Source organism: Pseudophryne corroboree, chromosome 1, assembly GCF_028390025.1.
Source record: "Pseudophryne corroboree isolate aPseCor3 chromosome 1, aPseCor3.hap2, whole genome shotgun sequence".
Lineage (NCBI taxonomy): Eukaryota > Metazoa > Chordata > Amphibia > Anura > Myobatrachidae > Pseudophryne > Pseudophryne corroboree.
Genome location: NC_086444.1, coordinates 1,121,210,539 through 1,121,223,056, shown reverse-complemented (window position 1 = coordinate 1,121,223,056; position 12,518 = coordinate 1,121,210,539). Strand labels below are relative to the sequence as shown.

The following is a 12,518-nucleotide window of genomic DNA, read 5'->3' as shown; positions in this document are numbered from 1 at the left end:
ATCGCCAAAGTCTCTCCGCCCGCGGCGCGGTGTTATTCTTTGCAGGCACCTCCAGCAATCCTCCTCCCAGCGCTGCCGTGGTGAGCATGGGCCTGTGGATCTACGTGTGCAGGGGGCGGGGCTATTTCCTTTCAGTGACAGAGGAGGGAGGTGCAGGAGCTGAAGCTGGGAGGAGTTTTATGCTGTAGCAGAAACGGCTGCAGCCAGCACTTCATATGGGAGTCCCGCTTGTAATTTGTGCAAACCTGATGGCGCCACTCTGTGCACAACCGGACTACAGCGTTCTAGCCCTTGGCCGCAGGTGGCACCTCCGGGCAGCGCCCCCCTCCAGCTGGTGCCCCTGGCGAGTGCCATCCTGGCCAAGGGGTAGATACGCCCCTGCTACCTTAGCCAGGAATCCTAAAATTAAGAAAGATGAATGATGATAAAATGGTAACACTCCAGTTGTACCCCCAGTCCAGTAATATGTGCCCTTTTGCTCTTAATTGTAACTCTGGACTATTGAGTATTATGCTTTAACAGTTGCAATGTCTTATTGCTTACTTTATAATGTACTTTGGAGTCTATTTACTAAGCCTTGGAGAGAGATAAAGTACCAACCAATTAGCACCTGTCATTTTTCAAACACAGCCTGCAACATAGCAGTTAGGAGCTGATTGGCTGGTACTTTGTCTCTCCACTTTATCTCTCTCCTCTTTATCACTCTCTAAACCTGGGTACACACTGGAGCAATCTTGGACCAATATGCACTCAGTGTGTGCGGCCAATCTACACGATATCTCATGCGGCTCCGTGCAAGGTAATGAAGGATGGAACAAGGGATCTTCCGTCCCTTTTTTATATAATTCTGATGTGTACTGCGGTAATGATATGTTGGCCTGTCGGCCGCCATTTTATATGGGTACACATAGTTCCAGTGTCCCCCTATATCTTAACATGAGCAGATGTAGCCATAGCATTGGAATGAGGTAGGTCAGCCTAGTCATAGTCCCAGTAAGTTAAATGTACTGCTCATTTTAGTATGTATTTGCCTTATCTAACCTATTAATGTGTTGTCCTACAGATAAGTGGAATATAATATATGTTATGGGACCAAAATCTTGAAGCTGATGGATAGAGGCAATATAAAGTTCATCTTCAGAGGTTCCCTAACAAGTTCCCCTTCCTGCCCCATATAGTCTTCAAATGTGGGTTCCAATAATGAAATGGTACTTGGGTGGTGGGGTTGCGGGGCGGGGGAGGCGGTGTGTGTGTTTCAAACCTTTCAAAGAGGACATAGGTGAAGAAGTTGACCATAGCAACCAATTAAAGTCTAGCTATCATTTTATAGACTGTGCTAAATAAATGATATAATCTGATTTGTTACTATGGGAAATCTCCACATCTCCACTTACAGTATCCTCTTTAGTAATTTTGATGCATCTCCTCCTAAGCCTTTATTTCCTAAGTGTGGAATAGGGATCGCTGGTTGAGGAGGGATTTTGGTAAGGGAGGTGTTCCATTCTCCAGAACGTGGAAGGGATTGATCATACGCTAGCCGCAGCTCAGCTCTAATTTCACAACATGACAAAAGTCCACACAACAAATAACAAAACCTGCATCAGTCCTGCATTTCAGAGGATGGAATACCTCTCTCTTTTAAAATATATCTTGACCCAAATTAGAGCTGTGCGGCTCAGTTTTTTAGAAATCTAAACTCACCCAAATTTAGGGGATATGAGTTGAACCGAGTCTCGATTTGGAGCTTTCCCTGATTTGGAACTTTTTTGGATTGCTTAAAATGGAGGCAATCACAAGACCGCCTTTTGGGATCTCAGCAGTTACAATGCCGACACCGGAATCCCGACAGGCAGTGAAATGCCGCCGCCAGAATACCGGCGGTACAGGCTTTTCTCCCTCTATGGGTGTTCACGACACTCATAGAGGGAGAATATAACCTGTGGTGAGTGCAGTGAGCCACTGTGCCCGCAAGGGGCTTTCTAGCACTCGTCACGCTGCCAACATACTGGTGGCCGGGATCCCACTGTCGAGATCTCAGCTGCCGGTAAAACATATCTATTCCCTTTAAAAGTCCCTCCTTTTGTAAGTTTAGGTGCCACTTCACACATGAGAGTGTTGTCAAAAAATTGACTGGAAATGAATTATCATTGATGTTACCAATACTGTAGGAAAATAAATATGTCCAAATTACATAATTATATCAGTTTTTATCAATATTGAAGAACTACAAAACCAAATCTGAGCCAAAATACTTGAATTTGGTTTTTCCAAAACTAAAAAACAAAAACAAAATACTGAGGGTGGTTTTGGTAGGGTCGGCTCACATCTGTAACTCGAATTAGTGATCATGCTTATTTCTCTGCAATTATGGAATAGAGAAAGGTAATTATAGGGAGCTGTAATATGTGGTTTTCTTTCTTGTTTAATATTGGATATGTTTATTGAAAGAGGAAGGTTGATTTTTTTTTATCTGGCTACTCATGTGTTAGTAATTCCCTTTCTGGTTTCCTTTTTCCAAACAGTTGCGGTACACAAGGAGATGATGGAGGCAAGCATAAAGAAACTGGATTGCCTTCTGGCCCAATTGCATAAATTTAAAAGGAGGCCTGTTCAATGTGGTAAATAGAAAGCATTTGTTGTGTTTCTTAGGTAATGTCTATAGTACGTATGCACAATGGGCCTGATTCTGAGTCGCTTGCAGCAGCGTCTATTGGTGATCACCACTCTGCAACTTCTTGTGTGTACAAGCAACGAGGTTAAGGTACATGAAGATAAAGTGGTCATGGATTTTGGTCAGTTTATTATAGGTAGACCTGGTATTCAAAAGGGCACAGGAGAAAGGAAGAGATTGAAGGGATCCCTCTCCCTGCCACCTTTTCTTTCTTTCTTTCTTTCTTTCTTTCTTTCTTTCTTTCTTTCTTTCTTTCTTTCTTTCTTTCTTTCTTTCTTTCTTTCTTTCTTTTTCTCTCTCTCTCCCTCCCTCTCTTCCTCCTATCTCTCTCTCCCTTCCTTCCTCCCATCCCTCTCCCTTTCAACTCTTTTACTCCCCTTTTCCTCTTATTTTTCCTCTCCCATCTCTCTCTCTCTCTCTCTCTCTCTCTCTCTCTCTCTCTCTCTCTCTCTCTCACTGCCATCTTTCTCCCTATCTCTTACACCTCTTCTTCCTATCTGTATCTCCTTCCTTCCTTCCTTCCTTCCTTCCTTCCTTCCTTCCTTCCTTCCTTCCTTCCTTCCTTCCTTCCTTCCTTCCTTCCTTCTCTCCCTCTCTTCCTTTCATATCTCTTCTTCCTCCTCCCATCTCTCTCTCCTTCCATTTCCCTTCTCTTTGCTCCCATCTATCTCTTTCTTCCTCCCTCCCATCTCTCACTCATTCTTCCTTCCATCTTTCTCTCCCTTATGGCCATCTCTCTCATTCCCTTTTCCTTGCATTCTCCTCTAGTGTGGGGGTGGTTAGACACCACCTTCTCTGGTAGTGGGGGCCTTGTTGAGTACCTTCTACTCCAGTGCAGATACTGGCGTAAAAGAGAGGCTGTGTGCAAATGACACACAGCCAGTGAGAGCTACAGTGTGAGGACAGGGTCACTCTCTAGCTGTCACTGCACTTGCACTAGATGAACACTTACGCCTTTATATAATAGACTAGCTGAATACCTGTGCTTCGCTACGGAAGTTAAAGAATAATGGGAATCTTTGTCAGGCCATACCTCTGGGCTTCACCGGGTTGATGCTGTCCAAATGTTGGTGCTGAGGAGAATAATCCACCTCCTTCTCTGCCCCATCCCACCTCTGATGCTGCCCTGTTCAGTGTTATAAATGCTGGGACGACAGGCCAAACTCCGCCCGCTGTTTGTTAACTATGTTAGGTTTGCAGACTGACTATGTCAAAGGGCCCTAGGTCACCTTGCTAGCTTTGACACAAGAGTATGCCTCTGCCCCTACCCGTGTGTGCCTCTGCCCCTACCCGTGTGTGCCTCTGCCCCTAACCGTGTGTGCCTCTGCCCCTACCAATGTGTGCCTCTGCCCCTACCCGTGTGTGCCTCTACCCTTACACGTGGGTGCCTCTGCCCCTACCCATGTGTGCCTCTGTGTAACTTGCTCCAAGCATTCAAGAGTTATGCTAAAAACTATGGATTTTTACATGACACCGTTTCCCACCCCCACCCCTTGCATTTTTTATTTGTCTATACATTAAGTCTGGAGAGTGCTATCATTTCCACTTATGTGGGAAATACTGTACTATATATATATATATATATATACATATATATATATATATATATATATATATATAAACATTAGAAAGCTAGTGGGAGTTTTTTATTACTGTATCTCATGTAACCTGCATATTTCAAATGTGCTATTACATGTTTACGTTTTTACCTGTCAAACTTTTGCCCCCTTTATACTACTGAATTAGATCTATTTATATATTACCAAATGTCATTGGGGATAAGTACATAACACAGTGGCATACAAAGCAGACAAAATAAACACAGATGTGAAAACAAAATGTGAAGATGGCCCTGTTTGTGGACTTAAAATCAAGCAAAAAAGGCAATTAGTTTTGAGACTTGTATAGTAACTAAAATTCACCAATCTGAATAGTATAGGTGGAATTAGGCTAGTTTCTAGTAAAGAGATATTCACAATACATTTAAAGATTTGAATGTTGGAAATGTTGATCAGGCATGGTAGGGAATGGTGCTTAGCATGGTGGGAGAGGAGGAGACATGTAGGGCAGAGTCAGATCCAGGACAGTTGCAATAATTCTTAGTGACCTAGGCAAAGCTTCAGACTGCCCTAATACATACTGTACATACCAGTTCATCATGCACTCAATTTTTGTAAAATAAATATAACTTCTATCTCTGCTTGCTGAATGGCAAGGCTGCAGTGCTGATACACTGATATCTGATGCAGAACATTGTCTAGGCTCCACTGCTGCCCAGGAACACATACAGGTTTTCTAGAGGTTAGGAGGGTCAAATGTTACATTTCAGAACAAAGCAAAAATATATACTTGCAGAGAAATGCTAAGATACTTTTTTGTGATGATTTGCTAGAGTCATTGGGGTATATTTACTAAGGTCCCGATTTTGACCGAGATGCCGTTTTTTCTTCAAAGTGTAATTTCGGTAATTTACTAAGCAAAAATCACGGCAGTGATGAGGGCATTCGTAATATTTTGGAAGTCCTAGGAAAAAATCACGAATCAATACACCATCGGTCAAATACGCCTGCAATTTGGTAGAAATCGGGAATTTACTAAAAAGTGCAAATCACAAACACTGCCGACAATAGCCAAACACTGCCGTGCTGAAATACAAATCGTGAAAAAGTGCTAAAAAAAAACAGACCTGCTTTTTTTTCCCGTGTTTGGATAGGCATGCAGGGACTTTGTGGTCAGCGGTGAGGTTACTTTCGGTCACCCGCTGACCACAAAGTTCCCACCATTGGTTACAATGGAGCGCATAGGCGCTACATTGTAACACTGCCGTGTGCCGCCTGTCAGACAGTACAGGAGCACACAGCCGATCAGGAGGGTGCCACAACGTGGCGCTCCCTGATTGGCTGAAGAAACCCTCTTAGACATAAGTCAGAGGGGGTTTCTGGCATTCGGGGAAAGGGGTCCCATGTGAAAACATGGGGCCCCTTTCAGCTCGTGGTCGGGTGTCCGTTTTTTTATTTTTACAAGTACGTGGATTACAAATGGATTACCCGAGGAGCCCTCTACACTGGATTTGGTGAGTAGGATTTTTTCAACAGGTACACCATGGATTCTACATGGAGAAGAGGACCGACCCTCGTGTGAACATAGGTAAGTATGTGTATATGGAGGTGTGGATGTATGTATTAAAGTTATACTTTCAAGGTGTGTGTCTTATGTTTTTATTGGGGTATTTTTTTAGTAGTAGTACTAAAGGTACCAGCGGGCCCGGTTTTCCGCCGCATGCTGGTACTTGTGGTTCTCCAAGTACCAGCTTGCGGGGGAGGCTTGCTGGGACTTGTAGTACTGCTACTAAAAACAATATTCAACACTTTCAACAAAGGCTATCAGCCTCCCATCCGCAGCCCATGGATGGGGGGGGACAGCCTCGGGCTTCACCCCTGGCCCTTGGGTGGCTGGAGGGGGGGGACCCCTTGATTGAAGGGGTTCCCACTCCTCCAGGGTACCCCGGCCAGGGGTGACTAGTTGGGTATTTAATGCCACGGCCGCAGGGCGCTGTATAAAAGTGACCCCCGGCTGTGGCATTATCTGTCCAGCTAGTGGAGCCCGGTGCTGGTTTCAAAAATACGGGGGACCCCTACGCTTTTTGTCCCCTGTATTTTTGGAACCAGGACCAGGCGCAGAGCCCGGTGCTGGTTGTTGAAATATGGGGGAACCTCTATCATTTTCCCCCCCATATTTTTGCAACCAGGACCGGCTCAAAGAGCCCGAGGCTGGTTTTGCTTAGGAGGGGGGACCCCACGCAATTTTTTTTTAAGTTTAAACATTTTTTTTTTTTTTTACAAGGTGCACAATGAAGCCCAGCACGGATCTCTCAGATCCGGCCGAGATTCATTGTATTAAAGTCGGCAGTGTTTTACAAGTCACTCACGTAAAACACTGCCTAAAAAAACGAATGACATCGACATCGGAAGAACGGAAAATGCAGAATACGGCAGCTTAGTAAATTAGTCGTAATAAATTCAAAAAGTTGCATATTTACACTTTCGATGTCATTCGTGATTGAACTTTGACCTCAAACGGAAAATTACGAATGTTAGTAAATTTACCCCATTGTCTATATTTATATAAGAGAAAAAGAAAGAAGACTCCTTTTTTGGCGCACTCTTCAAAATCAAATAGAATTATGATATGTTAGATGATAGATATTAAAACGTAACTTTTACTTCATTGTTAAAATAAATTCTCCTAATGACGCACAGGGTACAATAAAAAAAATTGTCAGGGCGGCTAGCGCAGGAAAAAGATTATTTTGAACAATTGGTTGCCTCAAATGGGGTAATAATCAGTGAAAAGGTCTGGATAAGACCTTTTATCCCTCCAGAGACCACACGTGATGTCACAAGATGATACTGGTGTTAACCATGTGTATCATTAATACACTCCCAAAACTAGATGCAGACTAATGTATAGTTTAGCACCTGGAATAGCTATAGTGATAGAATAGACAAAAATAGGTGAATCTGCTTTCAACATTAGACCGGAGTTATATACCTACTACACCGAATATTCCCAGAGGTCACCCACCAGGTACTAGTACGGCCCTATACTGAATGGCTTCCAAGATCGAATGGGATTGGGCGTATACAGTATGGGTATGATAGTAGGTTACTCCCGCACTACTCCTCAATTGTTGATGAGAGTTCAGAAGAAAAGAGGAAAAAATAAGAATAAAGCAAAACATGTGATAGGCGGATCTGCTGTTGGCGTTAGACAGTGTGGGGATCTTTCCCACCAGTTGGAGAACTGCCTGGGGAAGTGGTCACTGAATCACCAATGAGAGTCCAGAAAATACATGAAAAGTGTTCAATATGTACACAGGTGCATCCAGTGATGGAAGGGTGTACTATATAGGATTTCACAGGGAAATTAGAAATCATTTAATTTGTACACAGCTGCATCCAGTGATGGAAGGGTGTAATATGCAAGATTTACCAAAAAAATCAGCAATGGGTGCTGCAGTGGTATGAAGTTCACTGTGAGAAACTGTCTTAGCACACTCTATTATTGTATTTCTCTGACGTCCTAAGTGGATGCTGGGACTCCGTCAGGACCATGGGGTTTAGCGGCTCCGCAGGAGACAGGGCACAAAAGTAAAAGCTTTAGGATCAGGTGGTGTGCACTGGCTCCTCCCCCTATGACCCTCCTCCAAGCCTCAGTTAGATTTTTGTGCCCGGCCGAGAAGGGTGCAATCTAGGTGGCTCTCCTAAAGAGCTGCTTAGAGTAAAAGTTTGTTAGGTTTTTTATTTTCAGTGAGTCCTGCTGGCAACAGGCTCACTGCTACGAGGGACTTAGGGGAGAGAAGTGCGTGCAGGATGGATTGGCTTCTTAGGCTACTGGACACCATTAGCTCCAGAGGGAGTCGGAACACAGGTCTCACCCTGGGGTTCGTCCCGGAGCCGCGCCGCCGACCCCCCTTGCAGATGCCGAAAAGTGAAGGTCCAGAAACGGCGGCAGAAGACTCTTCAGTCTTCATAAGGTAGCGCACAGCACTGCAGCTGTGCGCCATTGTTGTCAGCACACTTCATAGCAGCGGTCACTGAGGGTGCAGGGCGCTGGGGGGGGGCGCCCTGGGCAGCAATGATAGTACCTTATTCTGGCTAAAAATACATCACATATAGCCCCTGGGGGCTATATGGATGTATTTAACCCCTGCCAGGTCTCAGAAAAACGGGAGAAGAAGCCCGCCGAAAAGGGGTCGGGGCCTATTCTCCTCAGCACACAGCGCCATTTTCCCTCACAGAAATGCTGGTGGGAAGGCTCCCAGGCTCTCCCCTGCACTGCACTACAGAAACAGGGTTAAAACAGAGAGGGGGGGCACTTATTTGGCGATATGTATATATATATTAAAATGCTATAAGGGAAAAACACTTATATAAAGGTTGTCCCTGTATAATTATAGCGTTTTTGGTGTGTGCTGGCAAACTCTCCCTCTGTCTCCCCAAAGGGCTAGTGGGGTCCTGTCCTCTATCAGAGCATTCCCTGTGTGTGTGCTGTGTGTCGGTACGTGTGTGTCGACATGTATGAGGACGATGTTGGTGAGGAGGCGGAGCAATTGCCTGAAATGGTGATGTCACTCTCTAGGGAGTCGACACCGGAATGGATGGCTTATTTAAGGAATTACGTGATAATGTTGACGACATGAGACGGCCGGCAAACAAATTAGTACCTGTCCAGGCGTCTCAAACACCGTCAGGGGCTGTAAAACGCTCATTTACCTCAGTCGGTCGACACAGACACAGACACGGACACTGACTCCAGTGTCGACGGTGAAGAAACAAACGTATTTTCCTTTAGGGCCACACGTTACATGTTAAGGGCAATGAAGGAGGTGTTACATATTTCTGATACTACAAGTACCACAAGAAGGGTATTATGTGGGGTGTGAAAAAACTACCTGTAGTTTTTCCTGAATCAGATAAATTAAATGAAGTGTGTGATGATGCGTGGGTTTCCCCCGATAGAAAATTATTGGCGGTATACCCTTTCCCGCCAGAAGTTAGGGCGCGTTGAGAAACACCCTTTAGGGTGGATAAGGCGCTCACACGCTTATCAAAACAAGTGGCGGTACCGTCCCCAGATAGGGCCGCCCTCAAGGAGCCAGCTGAGAGGCTGGAAAATATCCTAAAAAGGTATATACACACATACTGGTGTTATACTGCGACCAGCGATCGCCTCTGCCTGGATGTGCAGCGCTGGGGTGGCTTGGTCGGATTCCCTGACTGAAAATATTGATACCCTTGACAGGGACAGTATTTTATTGACTATAGAGCATTTAAAGGATGCATTTCTATATATGCGAGATGCACAGAGGGATATTTGCACTCTGGCATCAAGAGTAAGTGCGATGTCCATATCTGCCAGAAGATGTTTATGGACACGACAGTGGTCAGGTGATGCAGATTCCAAACGGCACATGGCAGTATTGCCGTATAAAGGGGAGGAGTTATTTGGGGTCGGTCCATCGGACCTGGTGGCCTCGGCAACAGCTGGAAAATCCACCTTTTTTACCCCAAATCACATCTCAGCAGAAAAAGACACCGTCTTTTCAGCCTCAGTCCTTTCGTCCCCATAAGGGCAAGCGGGCAAAAGGCCAGTCATATCTGCCCAGGGATAGAGGAAAGGGAAGAAGACTGCAGCAGGCAGCCCATTCCCAGGAACAGAAGCCCTCCACAGCTTCTGCCAAGTCCTCAGCATGACGCTGGGGCCGTACAAGCGGACTCAAGTGCGGTGGGGGGTCGTCTCAAGAGTTTCAGCGCGTAGTGGGCTCACTCGCAAGTGGACCCCTGGATCCTACAAGTAGTATCCCAGGGGTACAGACTGGAGATTCGAGACGTCTCCCCCTCGCAGGCTCCTGATGTCTGCTTTACCAACGTCTTCCTCCGACAGGGAGGCAGTATTGGAAACAATTCACAAGCTGTATTCCCAGCAGGTGATAATCAAAGTACCCCTCCTACAACAAGGAAAGGGGTATTATTCCACACTATATTGTGGTACTGAAGCCAGACGGCTCGGTGAGACCTATTCTAAATGGGAAATCTTTGAACACTTACATACAAAGGTTCTAATCAAGATGGAGTCACTCAGAGCAGTGATAGCGAACCAGGAAGAAGGGGACTATATGGTGTCCCTGGACATCAAGGATGCTTACCTCCATGTCCCAAATTGCCCTTCTCACCAAGGGTACCTCAGGTTCGTGGTACGGAACTGTCACTATCAGTTTCAGACGCTGCCGTTTGGATTGTCCACGGCACCCCGGGTCTTTACCAAGGTAATGGCCGAAATGATGATTCTTCTTCAAAGAAAAGGCGTCTTAATTATCCCTTACTTGGACGATCTCCTGATAAGGGCAAGGTCCAGAGAACAGTTGGAAGTCGGAGTAGCACTATCTCAAGTAGTTCTACGACAGCACGGGTGGATTCTAAATATCCAAAATCGCAGCCGTTTCCGACGACACGTCTGCTGTTCCTAGGGATGGTTCTGGACACAGTCCAGAAAAAGGTGTTTCTCCTGGAGGAGAAAGCCAGGGAGTTATCCGAGCTAGTCAGGAACCTCCTAAAACCAGGAAAAGTGTCAGTGCATCATTGCACAAGAGTCCTGGGAAAAATGGTGGCTTATTACGAAGCGATTCCATTCGGCAGATTCCACGCAAGAACTTTTCAGTGGGATCTGCTGGACAAATGGTCCGGATCGCATTTTCAGATGCATCAGCGGATAACCCTATCTCCAAGGACAAGGGTGTCTCTCCTGTGGTGGTTACAGAGTGCTCATCTTCTAGAGGGCCGCAGATTCGGCATTCAGGATTGGATGCTGGTGACCACGGAGGCCAGCCTGAGAGGCTGGGGAGCAGTCACACAGGGAAAAAATTTCCAGGGAGTGTGATCAAGTCTGGAGATTTTTCTCCACATAAATATACTGGAGCTAAGGGCAATTTACAATGCTCTAAGCTTAGCAAGACCTCTGCTTCAAGGTCAGCCGGTATTGATCCAGTGGGACAACATCACGGCAGTCGCCCACGTAAACAGACAGGGCGGCACAAGAAGCAGGAGGGCAATGGCAGAAACTGCAAGGATTTTTCGCTGGGCGGAAAATCATGTGATAGCACTGTCAGCAGTGTTCATTCCGGGAGTGGACAACTGGGAAGCAGACTTCCTCAGCAGGCACAACCTCCACCCGGGAGAGTGGGGACTTCATCGGGAAGTCTTCCACATGATTGTGAACCGTTGGAAAAGACCAAAGGTGGACATGATGGCGTCCCGCCTGAACAAAAAACTGGACAAGTATTGCGCCAGGTCAAAAGACCCTCAGGCAATAGCTGTGGACGTTCTGGTAACACCATGGGTGTACCAGTCGGTGTATGTCTTCCCTCCTCTGCTTCTCATACCCAAGGTACTGAGAATTATAAGACGTAGAGGAGTAAGAACTATACTCGTGGCTCCGGATTGGCCAAGAAGGACTTGGTACCCGGAACTTCAAGAGATGCTCACAGAGGACTCATGGCCTCTGCCGCTAAGAAGGGACTTGCTTCAGCAAGTACCATGTCTGTTCCAAGACTTACCGCGGCTGCGTTTGACGGCATGGCGGTTGAACGCCGGATCCTAAGGGAAAAAGGCATTCCGGAAGAGGTCATTCCTACCCTGGTCAAAGCCAGGAAGGAGGTGACCGCACAACATTATCACCACATGTGGCGAAAATATGTTGCGTGGTGTGAGGCCAGGAAGGCCCCATGAAGAAATTTCAACTCGGTCGTTTCCTGCATTTCCTGCAAACAGGAGTGTCTATGGGCCTCAAATTGGGGTCCATTAAGGTTCAAATTTCGGCCCTGTCGATTTTCTTCCAAAAAGAATTGGCTTCAGTTCCTGAAGTCCAGAATTTTGTCAAGAGAGTACTGCATATACAACCCCCTTTTGTGCCTCCAGTGGCACTGTGGGATCTCAACGTAGTTCTGGGATTCCTAAAATCACATTGGTTTAAACCGCTCAAATCTGTGGATTTGAAATATCTCACAGGGAAAGTGACCATGCTGTTGGCCCTGGCCTCGGCCAGGCGAGTGTCAGAATTGGCGGCGTTTGTCTCAAAAAAGCCCATATCTGATTGTCCATTCGGACGGGGCAGAGCTGCGGACTCATCCCCAGTTTCTCCCTAAGGTGGTGTCAGTGTTTCACCCGAACCAGCTTATTGTGGTACCTGCGGCTACTAGGGACTTGGAGGACTCCAAGTTGCTAGTTGTTGTCAGGGCCCTGAAAATATAGTTTCCAGGACGGCTGGAGTCAGGAAAACTGACTTGCTG

General features: G+C 46.1%; 1 protein-coding gene and 1 pseudogene across 5 annotated transcripts in view; one reads left to right on the top strand and one right to left on the bottom strand.

Annotated features, from left to right (window-relative positions):
* LOC134927848 (uncharacterized) overlaps nucleotides 1–12,518 on the top strand; it is a 173,675-nt gene that overhangs the window by 121,344 nt on the left and 39,813 nt on the right. For all 5 annotated transcript variants that reach the window (XM_063922921.1, XM_063922945.1, XM_063922930.1 and 2 more), the window contains one exon: nucleotides 2,523–2,618. In XM_063922921.1, coding sequence (XP_063778991.1) covers nucleotides 2,523–2,618 — 96 coding nt within the window. The remainder of the gene's footprint in view (nucleotides 1–2,522; nucleotides 2,619–12,518) is intronic.
* LOC134948095 (5S ribosomal RNA) lies at nucleotides 7,220–7,337 on the bottom strand (annotated as a pseudogene).